At 46.0% G+C, this 11,648-nt stretch overlaps 1 protein-coding gene across 2 annotated transcripts in view; it reads left to right on the top strand.

Moving 5' to 3' along the window:
* AARS1 (alanyl-tRNA synthetase 1) overlaps nt 1–11,648 on the top strand; it is a 152,707-nt gene that overhangs the window by 139,856 nt on the left and 1,203 nt on the right. For both annotated transcript variants that reach the window (XM_033940945.1, XM_033940943.1), the window contains exons 19-20: nt 2,663–2,749; nt 2,838–2,951. In XM_033940945.1, coding sequence (XP_033796836.1) covers nt 2,663–2,749; nt 2,838–2,951 — 201 coding nt within the window. The remainder of the gene's footprint in view (nt 1–2,662; nt 2,750–2,837; nt 2,952–11,648) is intronic.

Raw genomic sequence — 11,648 nt, 5'->3', positions numbered from 1 at the left:
ATGGAGGTCTGCAGCTAATATGGCTAATTCTTCATGTACCTCTTTAAGGTCAAATTTAATCTCATGCAGTAACTGCAAGAATTCAGATGCTCCCTTTTCGCCATACCACTGGCCAGCATTTCCTCCAGAACTGATGAAATTCCCGGGGTCACCATTATTGCAGCTTCTTGTTGACAGGGATGATACACAAATTCCTTCAGATCTTTGTGGGGTAAATGTGACATATTGTCATCAATCTCCTCTACATTCAATCCGCTTATCAATTCTGGTGAGCTTTGTGCTTTTTATCTTAAAATGTTGGAGCTTGTGATGTCACTTCCTCCCCACACCATGGAATATTTATTTGGCCATTGTTCATTCCACCCCTGGGGTAAGACTTGCCACCTACGACTACTACTATTAATTATTTCTAGAGTGCTTCCAGATGTACGCAGCGCTGTATAGAGTCACAAAGGAGACAGTCCCAGCTCGAATAAACTTACAATCTAAACAAGACAGACAAACAGGATTGCCTCCACCTACATTGTTCCATAGTGCATTAAGAGGTGATTCACTAAACTTTTTCCCTCGCAGATATAGAATATAGGAAAAATAATCCTTTCTTGAATCAACCCCCCAAGAGAATGGCTCTTTTTATATATATATATATATATATATATATATATATATATATATATATATATATATATAATTATTTATTAATTTTCAAATGACATTACAAGTATTCATTTGTACAGAAAGTAAATTAGTTGAGATATGACCTATAACAATATAAATCATAAACTATCCAAATAAAATTACAACAGGAAAAATCTTCCAACCAACTCAACTCAAGTCCTCAAAAAGTGGATCCAAGATTTCTTAAAGCGAGCTAAAGAAATATTATTAGAAGATAAATTACAGACAAACTGAGAAAAGGCAGATATATTAATTATGGAGCTGATAGTTTCTCTTTATCCAATCTGGACATGGCCAGAAAAGCTGTTAGTTGTTGTGGTTCAAAGAAAACCTATTTAATTGAACGGTAGCAGATTATACACTTGCACGGATTTCGCAAGTAAAACGTTGCTCCCAGTGAAGTGACTCCAGGTTTCAATAACAAAAATTCTCTTCTCCGTCTTTGAGTTTCTTTAGAAAGATCAGGAAACATTTGTATTTTGCTACCGAGGAACTCTTTCTTTCTGTTTTTAAAGAAAAGTCTCAACAACCATGTTTTATCCAAAGCGAGAGCTACGGTCAAAATCATTGTTGAAGGTACTACTGTTTCTATTTCTGAAGTTTCCAACAGTTCAGATACATTCAATGGTGCTTGATTCAATACATTAACTTGCGTTTGCGCCCCTTCTTTATTTGGCAAGTAATACACTTGAACAAATGGTGGTAAAGTTTCTTCTGAAACCTGTAAAATTTCTATCAGATATCTCCTAAGCATTTCCCTAGGAGTAACCGAAGTCAATCTAGGGAAATTAATTAATTTTAAATTATTATTCCTAGAATTATTTTCAAGTGTCTCAATTTTCTTCCGTAAATTGATATTATCTTTAATTAGGGACTGCTGAACTTGTTTGGTCATAGATATTTCTTGATCAAGCTTTTGAGTAGTATTCTTTGAAATAGTCACTTCCGTTGACAAATCTTTGAGCTCTCTAGAATGTTGAATCAATTTACTCTCAATATGTTGAAAATTGGGACTAATTGTCTTAGTGAAATTTACAATCAAATCCCACAGTGAATCTAAAGTCACTTGTGCTGGTTTTTCTATAGTAGGAAAGCTGTGCAAAATGCTAAAATGCTCACCGTCAAGAGAAGAAAAGTTCCCCTGGTTAGGTCCTGGCTGGAATCTTTCACCTCCGGTTACATGACCTCCCCCGGCTTCTTCTGCAGCTGCTCCCTGAACAGAGAGTACTGCCTCAGTCTCCCATGATGACCCTGCTGCCTCTTGGGGGAGTATTTCCCCCATCTCCGGGGTTTCCTCCACCCCTGGGGAACTTGCCAACCGGGGACACGGAGGTGGAGCTCTCAGGTCAGGGCTCAAGGTGGTCTCGAGCCCTGGAGAGACATCGCCGGTCTCGCCCCCATCCGGTGCTCTCAGTGGGCTTGCTCCCGACTCAGGCAGGGCTGCCTCCTGCATCCGCCGCAACATTTCTTCAATCCTGCCAAAGGAGGGCACCTCGGAGCGCCGTGAGGCGCCAACAGCATTCCTGCCCCTTCTCTTCGGCATCCTAGGTAGGAAATATGCCGATTCGCAAGAAAAAGGAGAAATAAGAGTGGAGCGGTCAGAAGCGTCGCTCTCAGAGCGTCTGCACCGTGGCCATCTTGGATCCAAAGACCATCTGTTTATACTTTTGACGCTGTCTTGGCAACTTGCTTTTCAGTTCTTCCCATTCCTGTCTTAATTTTGGCATCTCTTTCTTAGAATTTTTGAGTTGAAAACTGCTTTACTGTATTGTCTGAGAGTCAGTATATCAGACTTTCTAATAAGCATATTTCTATAAAGCTAGACTTCATAAAGATAAATTTCATTCTCCTATTGTGAGGCTGAGTTTCAAAATTGCCGTACTTTCAAAATATGTATTCTTTCTCTAGCAAAATAGTCAGATTAATGGTCCATGAACATACCATTCCACTCATGATTTTCCTTCATATTTTTCTTGCCTCTTAGGTACTAGAAAAGACAAAGCAGCTGGTGGATTCTCACCCAAACCAGTCTCTGCTGATCATGGAGATGGAGAGCGGGGCGTCTGCTAAGGTAACTAGGACAATAAGTCTGCCCAGGGCTATGTACCAGCCATCTTTGCACTGAAGATTATTATGTTCTTTTGTTCTTTCCCCCACAGGCCTTGAATGAGTCTCTAAAGCTGCTCAAGACTCATTCCCCTCAGACTGCTGCCATGCTGTTCTCAGTAGACAATGAAACTGGAAAGATCACATGTTTATGCCAAGTACCTCAGGTATGGTGTACTAGGGCTCTCCTGCTCTGTAATCTACAGCTTAATTCTTAACCTTAGATTTCTAAAATAAATTAGAATTTGGGTCTGCATGCCCTGTCATTTTCAGCACCGAATCCTATGCATAGCTCTACTAACGTACTTCACTCCTGACTAGCAGCATCCCTTGGTTTTGCAGGTTAAGAACCCAAACATACAGTTCTTTCTCATACACTTTAGTCCTGCAGTGCGGCACATACTGCTATTTCAGTGCTGAGATCAACATACAACTCTGTCAATGCATTGCAGTATGAATTGATTATACCTATCTTGTTCTATTTTATTCTCACATACTCTTGTGTAGTTACAGTTAACTGAATCCAAAGGTACCATACATGTTAGAACTTGAGATTCCTTCTGAGCTTGAACTCAGCTGGGTGATGCCATACTGCAGAGCACTTCCTGATCTGTTGGCTTAATGTCTATGATGTCTGGATTGCATATGTCTCGCTCCTCACAACTTGGACCAGAAAAGCTGCTCTTGAAGCAAATGGACAGAACAGGGGGAAAAACTGTATTATGGAGAAATCTAGCAATCAGTTGTTTTGTATTAAGAAAGCTTGCAAAGCCATGAGAACCCAGGTTAGATGTTTATAATTGTGAAAGATGAGACAATTAAACAATATAGAATTTAACTGAGAAGGTCACAACAGACGATAACAGGAATTAATATTCAAAGCTATTTAAACAGCCAGAAATGGCTCCTAGCCATTTAAATCACTTGTCCGGGGCTAACTGGACATGTTCAAAGGCAATTAGATAATGCTGCTGAGAATGTTTCCAGTTAGCACCTAAGCTGAAAATGGATACTTTGTGGGCTCTCTGGGGGGAACAGTCTGTACTTTGTTGGCTATGTGGTGATATTCGGCACTCAACGGGCTAGGATATCTGCATAAATAGAACTGCATAAAACATAGACTTGTCTTTATGCAGTTTATTTTAACCAGTTAAATGTTGAATATTGCACTTAACTGGCTTCATTCTTTAGAATTAATACAAGTTTATAATCTTGAAGCTACACTTTATAAATAATCCATTGATGCAGTTATTGGAATTGAAACTCCACTGAGTGGGCTGAAAATATCTTATGTTGTTGTTCCATGGTTTGTTTCTGAACCTGGAGTAGCAGAAGAGAGTACCACATAGACCATATTGCCTATTCAGTCTGCCCCATACATACCATTTACCATCCCTTCCAAAAGAAAGCGAGTTTTTAAAATATGTCCTTGAAGTTTCCAAGTTTCTTTATTCTTTGATATACCATTTATCAACAAGTACCTAAACTGTTTATAATGGAAAACTAAATTAAAATTAAAATATACCAAATACAGGTATAATTAAAAAAGAAAAATAATATGAGAGGAAGGGGGGAATGAGGTCAGCGTGCTGAATGGCAGATTAACTGTTTGCTCCCGATTCCCTTTCATCAAAATCAGTCTATTCTATCGCTTATCAATTTCTTTTGCTTCTTTTTTTGGTATTGGTGGATAGTTTATCTTGGCTATCATGAATAAAGTTGGAAATTTGGGCTGTAAAGAGATGGACAAAGCAGTGTCACGGTCGACAACGAAATGACAATGAAATCTCGGCGTCGCCATGCTTCTCAGGCCCAAGATTCTGAGTTGGATTTGGATTCCCGACATTCTGCGCCTGAACTTCCTTGACTTTACCAAAGCATTCAATAGCGTACCACACCGCAGGTTACTGAGCAAGATGAGTTCTATAGGATTAGGTAACACATTGACGAAATGGGTTGGGAGCTGGCTTGGAGGTAGGCTCCAAAGGGTGGTGGTGAACGGCACCCCCTCTGAAATGACGGAGGTGATTAGTGGAGTACCACAGGGCTCAGTCTTGGGCCCAATCCTATTCAACATCTTTATAAGAGACTTGGCAGAAGGGCTTCGAGGTAAAATAACATTATTCGCCGATGACGCCAAACTGAGTAATGTAGTGGGCAAATGCACAACAGACGAAGATTCAGTGCCCGACAACATGATGCACGACCTACTCCTACTGGAGCGATGGTCTAGGGCAACTCAACTTCAATGCCAAAAAATGCAAAGTTATGCACCTGGGCAGCCAGAATCCATGCAAGTCTTATACCCTTAATGGCGAGATCCTAGCAAAAACGGTAGCAGAACGAGACTTGGGGGTAATCGTCAGTGAGGACATGAAGTCTGCCAATCAAGTGGAGCAGGCTTCGTCCAAGGCAAGACAAATCATGGGCTGCATACGAAGGGGTTTCGTCAGTCGTAAGGCGGAAGTCATTATGCCATTGTATAGATCCATGGTGAAGCCCCACCTGGAATATTGTGTGCAATTCTGGAGGCCGCATTATCGCAAGGATGTGCTGAGACTGGAGTCGGTGCAAAGAATGGCCACCCGGATGGTCTCGGGACTCAAGGATCTACCATACAAAAAACGGCTTGACAAATTACAGCTATACTCGCTCGAGGAGCGCAGAGAGAGGGGGGACATGATCGAGACGTTCAAGTATCTTATGGGCCGCATCGAGGCGGAGGAAGATATCTTCTTTTTCAAGGGTCCCACGACAACAAGAGGGCATCCGTTGAAAATCAGGGGCGGGAATCTACGAGGTGACACCAGGAAATTCTTTTTCACTGAAAGAGTGGTTGATCGCTGGAATAGTCTTCCACTACAGGTGATTGAGGCCAGCAGCGTGCCTGATTTTAAGGCCAAATGGGATCGGTACATGGGATCTATTCACAGGGCAAAGGTAGGGGAGGGACATTAAGGTGGGCAGACTAGATGGGCCGTGGGCCCTTATAAGAACATAAGCAGTGCCTCCGCCGGGTCAGACCACAGGTCCATCCCGCCCAGCAGTCCGCTCCCGCGGCGGCCCAAAACAGGTCAAGACCTGTCTGAATCATCAGAAGGGGCTCCCTTGCCACCTTGGTTTCCCATTTAAGTCCTGCCTTCCTATCGAAGTCCTAGCCCTCCGGTCTTGCACATGCACGACCAGGTTAGTTTATACTCATTACCTGATTTACTTCCTATACTTGTGTTACATCCCAGCTCCTCCCTCAGTATCCCACGATCCCTTTATCCCTCAGGAATCCATCCAATCCCTGTTTGAATCCTTGTACCGTATTCTGCCTGATCACTTCCTCCGGTAGCACATTCCAAGTGTCCACGACCCTTTGGGTGAAAAAAAACTTCCTTGCATTTGTTTTGAACCTATCTCCCTTCAGTTTTTCAGAATGTCCCCTCGTATTTGCTGTCCCCTTCAGTCTAAAGAATCTGTCCCTATCCACCTTCTCTATGCCCCTCATGATCTTGAAGGTCTCTATCATATCTCCCCTGAGCCTCCTTTTCTCCAGAGAGAAGAGCCCCAGCCTATCCAGCCTCTCGGCGTATGAGCAGTGTTCTAGCCCTCTTACCAATTTCGTTGCTCTCCTTTGGACTCTCTCAAGTACCGCCATGTCCTTCTTGAGGTGCGGCGACCAATACTGAACGCAGTATTCCATATGTGGACGCACCATCGCTCGATACAATGGCATGATGACTTCCCGTGTTCTGGTTGCTATGCCCTTCTTTATGATGCCCAGCATCCTGTTGGCTTTTTTCGAGGCTGCTGCGCACTGTGCAGATGGCTTCAGTGATGCATCCACCAGCACACCCAAGTCTCTCTCGAGTCTGCTGTCTCCCAACAATACCCCCCCTAATTTGTAGCTGAACAACGGGTTCTTTTTCCCTATATGCATGACCTTGCATTTGTCCACGTTGAAGCGCATTTGCCATTTGTTTGCCCAGTCTTCCAGCTTGTCCAGGTCCCTTTGTAGGTCCTCACACTCCTCCCTGGTCGTAACTCTGCCGCACAGTTTGGTATCGTCTGCGAATTTTATAACCTCACACTTCCAGGTCATTGATGAATATGTTAAAGAGTAAAGGCCCCAGCACCGATCCCTGTGGCACACCGCTCGTGACTCCCCGCCAGTCAGAATATTGACCCTTTACCCCAACCCTCTACAGTCTTCCCGACAACCAGTGCTTGATCCATCTGTGCACATCCCCTCCCACCCCATGGTTCCACAGCTTCTTAAGTAGCCTTTCATGTGGCACCTTGTCAAAAGCCTTTTGAAAGTCGAGGTAAATGATGTCTATAGGCTCCCCATTGTCCACCCGACTGCTTATTCCCTCAAAGAAGTACAGAAGGTTTGTTAGGCACGACCTTCCCTTACAGAATCCGTGCTGGCTTGTTCTCAGTAGGCCATTCCTCTCGATGTGCTCGCAAATGCCGTCCTTGATCATAGCTTCCACAATCTTCCCTATAATTGAAGTCAGGCTCACCGGCCTGTAGTTCCCGGGGTCACCCCTCGATCCCTTCTTGAAGATGGGTGTGACATTTGCCAATTTCCAGTCCTCCGGCTCCTCACCAGTTTTCAAGGATAGGTTGCAAACATGTTGTATTGTGCCCGCTATTTCCTGTCTTAGTTCCTTCAGAACCCTTGGATGGATCCCGTCCGGGCCCGGTGATTTGCCACATTTTAACCTGTCTATCTGTTTGAGGACATCCTCCCAAACATGTTGTATTGTGCCCGCTATTTCCTGTCTTAGTTCCTTCAGAACCCTTGGATGGATCCCGTCCGGGCCCGGTGATTTGCCGCATTTTAACCTGTCTATCTGTTTGAGGACATCCTCCCTACTTACCTCTATGTGCTCTAATTTTTCAGTCTGTTCCCCACTCATGAGCTCCTCTGAGTCTGGTATATTAGATTTGTCTTCGCTCGTGAAAACCGACAAGAAGAACGTGTTCAACCTCTCAGCTACCTCTTTATCCTTCCTGTCCCCATCGTCCAACGGCCCTACTTCCTCTCTCGCTGGTCGCTTCCCCTTAACGTAACTGAAGAATGCCTTGAAGTTTTTCGCCTCCTTGGCCAGCCCCTCTTCGTATTTCCCTTTTGCTTTTCTAACCTCCCGGTGGCATTCCTTTTGGCATTTCCTGTGTGCCTGGTGATTTTCCTCTGTTGGGTCCTTTTTCCATCTCCGAAAAGATACTTTTTTGTCCTTTATCGCCCTCTTTACTTCTATTGACATCCAAACCGGGTCCTTTGATCGCTTGTTCTTGCAGCCTTTCCTGAAATTGGGGACGTACATTCTCTGTGCTTCCTGCAGGGTGTCCCTGAATACGGTCCAGGCGCTTCCCACAGTCTCCATCCTAAAGATGTTTCTGAGCTTCCTCCCCACCATTTCCCTCATAGCAACGTAGTTCCCTTTCTTGAAGTTCAGCGCAGTTGTTGCGGTCCTCCTAACTATGGGTGTCCCTCTTTCTAATGTGAATCTGATCGTGTTGTGATCACTGTTGCCTAGTGGTCCTCCCACTTCTACCCTTCTTGCAGGCCCCCCTAATCCGTTTAGGATGAGGTCAAGAGTAGTACCCCCTCGCGTCGGTTCTTTGACTAGTTGCTCCATGAAGCAGTCCTTCACAGCTTCTACAAATCCTATCTCTCTATTGCAGTTGGAGTGACCCGTACTCCAGTCTATCCCTGGGTAGTTGAAGTCCCCCATCACTGTTACAATTCCAGTCCTGCACTCCTGTCTCAATTCCGCTTCCAAGTCGTGTCCGACTCCCTCTGGCGTACCAGGTGGTCGATAGTACAGCCCCAGTTTTATGCCCGCACCCTTGTTTCCCGGTAATTTGACCCACATTGATTCCAGCCCCTCTGCCTTCGTTGCCATATCCATCCCGACCGAGTGGATAGAGTCCTTTATATATAGTGCTATGCCTCCTCCCTTTTTGTGGGTCCTGTCCCTCCTATAGAGCTTGTACCCCGGCAGCGCTACATCCCATTGATTTTCCTCTGTCCACCAGGTTTCTACAATTCCAATTATATCCAAGTCCTCCCCCTTGGCCATGACTTCTAGTTCACCCATCTTGGCCGTGAGGCTTCTTGCATTTGCGTATAAGCACCGTAGGTCCCGTCGTTTTTCTTCCACCTCTGCATTTACCTGGGCCACTTGCCCTTGGATTTCTGGCAGTTTTCCCGCTCTCTGTGTTTCTGCTTTACCCTCAGCCTTTACCCTCTTAGCTTTCAGCTTCCCCACATTCCTGCCACCCCACTTTCCCGCTTTTCCTCTGGGATTTCTAGCCCTACCGGCCCCCTCCTGGGCTATCATCCCTTGAGCCTCTGTTTGATCCCCCTCGCCTTGTGGTACCTCTATATTACCCTTGGCTTTCGCCCTTATGCCACCCAGTCCCCCTGTGTCCCCATGCCCCTTAGTCCTCTCCCAGCAAGCTCCCTTTACCTGATGTTTCCCTCGCTGTCTGATTTGGAGATCTTCCGGTCCCTCTGTTTCCTCCCTGCAGTCAGCCCGTTCAGCATCTGTTCTGGATACTGTTGTCCGAAGCGTCAACATCAGATCAGCTGTCGGCTTTCCCCCTCTCCTCAGTTTAAAGCCCTCTCGATCTCCTTCCTCAAATTGGTTGCCAGTAGTCTGGTTCCCGCTGTGCTCAGGTGCAGGCCGTCCCACCGGTAGAGCTTGTTCTTTCCCCAGAAGGACGTCCAGTTCCTCACAAAGCGGAAGCCCTCCTCCTGGCACCATCTCCTCAACCATGCATTCACAGCTTGGAGGTCTGCCTGCCTCTTTGCATCTGCTCTCAGTACAGGCAGGATCTCCGAGAATGCTATCCTCCGTGTGCTCCGCTTCAGCTTTCGTCCCAGGGCCCTGAACTGGTCAGTCAGTGCGTCCATGCTGAAGTTCCTCCGGCTCACATCGTTTGTTCCGACGTGGATTATTACAGCAGTCTCCTCTGTCTCAGCTCCGTCCAGGATCCTCTCGATCCTATCAGTGATGTCTCGTGTCTTGGCCCCTGGGAGACAAGTCACTAGCCGGTCCTCCCTTCCTCCAGCTACGTGACTGTCTACCTCTCTCAAGATCGAGTCTCCCACCACAATAGCAGACTTCCCTTTCCTCAGCAACCTCCTCTGCCTCAGGTCCGTGTCCTCGGTGTAGTATGGTGTCTCTCCCTCGGGGTCCTGGTGAGTCGTGGTCTCCTCCTCTTGCGTTGTCCCTCCGCTAGGTCCTTCTCCGGTATCGCCTTGTGGTTCCTGGGTCTCGTCTACCGACACCCGTCTGTGCTGCAGCTGATCCCGTTCCTCCACCGTCCTATAGGCCTCCTCAATGAATCTCTCGAGGTCCCTCACCTGGTCCACAATGGGGCCTGCTCTGTCTGTGTTCTGGGTAGACCAGCTCGTTTCCTCTGTGGTGCGCAGTTCCTCCAGTCCCTCTAGCTCCTGGACCCTGACCCTCAATCTGCCGACCTCCATCCTCAGGCTTTCCAGTTCCTGACACCAACTGCATATGTACTCCCGCCTTCCCAAAGGGAGGTAGTCGTACATATTGCACTCTGTGCAGTATACCGGAAAGTACCTCTGGGATCCTGGGTCCTCCATCGCTCTTGTGAAGTGCTGGTGTGCTCCTGCTGTGGGTAAGAGAGAGAGAAAGAGAGAAAGGAAAAAGAGAAGAGAAAAGTGAATTACTTGGCGTTTCTGGCTCCCTCGCAAGGCTCTCGCCTTCGCCGCGCGCCGAACGGCTGGGCGCCGTTGGCTCCCTTCTTCTTAAAGGGGAGCCCGGGCGCCAACGCGACCTGTGACGCGGTGGGGGTGGGCGGAGCTACCTCTCGCCGCGACCCCGGTTCCTCCTGCCTGCTCTGCCTTCCTCCCCTGGCTACCTCCTCGTGGCTTCCTCCTCCTGCCCTCCGCCGCTGAAAAACAGAAGAAAAACAGAAGAAAGGACACTGCAACAGGTCTGCTTCGTGCCCTGGCTTCCCTTCTTAAAGGGGAGCCCGGGCGCCGACGCGACCTGTGATGCGGTGGGGGTGGGCGGAGCTACCTCTCGCCGCGACCCCGGTTCCTCCTGCCTGCTCTGCCTTCCTCCCCTGGCTACCTCCTCGTGGCTTCCTCCTCCTGCCCTCCGCCGCTGAAAAACAGAAGAAAAACAGAAGAAAGGACACTGCCGTCTATTTCTATGTTTCTATGTAATCATCGGCTCAGTTGTGATGATGTGACGTGTGTATACTGTATGTGCTCATATTGCAAGACTTTGCTCGTTTAGAATAGTCATGACACTCCCGCAGCGTCAGAGAGAGAAGAACAATCGGCTCAGTTGTGATGATGTGACACGTGTGTATACTATATGTGCTTGTATTGCAAGACATTGCTTGTATATCAAGTTAAAATTTAATCAAATGTTTTGCTTGTCTTGCAAAACGCTTGCAAACCAAGTTACTTGCAATCCAAGGTTTTACTGTATTTGAAAAATTTGGATGCCTTTAAGAAACTGTTGAAAACACATCTATTTTGTTGTATGAAATGCACAATATGAGATGGTGAATTTTGAGTTGTATTAGGTTGCTTGAGATTGATTCTTGGTATAGGAAAAGTGATTGTATTGCTATTATTGTCAGGCTGGTATTTTATTTTATTTTATGCTGATTATGATGTATATTGCTGTTGTTTTTTTTTTGTTTGTTTGTTTTTTGTAAGATGTCTGAAGTATTATGTGTGTGCTGTTGAACTCCGCCTTGAAAAAGACGGATTATAAATTAAAAAAAAACATATATATCATACATTATACGTTATAGTGTATTGTTATATGATTAGGAAAGTTTTTTCTGCTGTCTGCCTAGAATTCTAGCTA

The sequence above is a fragment of the Geotrypetes seraphini genome, chromosome 4 (assembly GCF_902459505.1).
Source record: "Geotrypetes seraphini chromosome 4, aGeoSer1.1, whole genome shotgun sequence".
NCBI lineage: Eukaryota > Metazoa > Chordata > Amphibia > Gymnophiona > Dermophiidae > Geotrypetes > Geotrypetes seraphini.
This window is presented reverse-complemented; position numbering and strand designations above follow the sequence as displayed.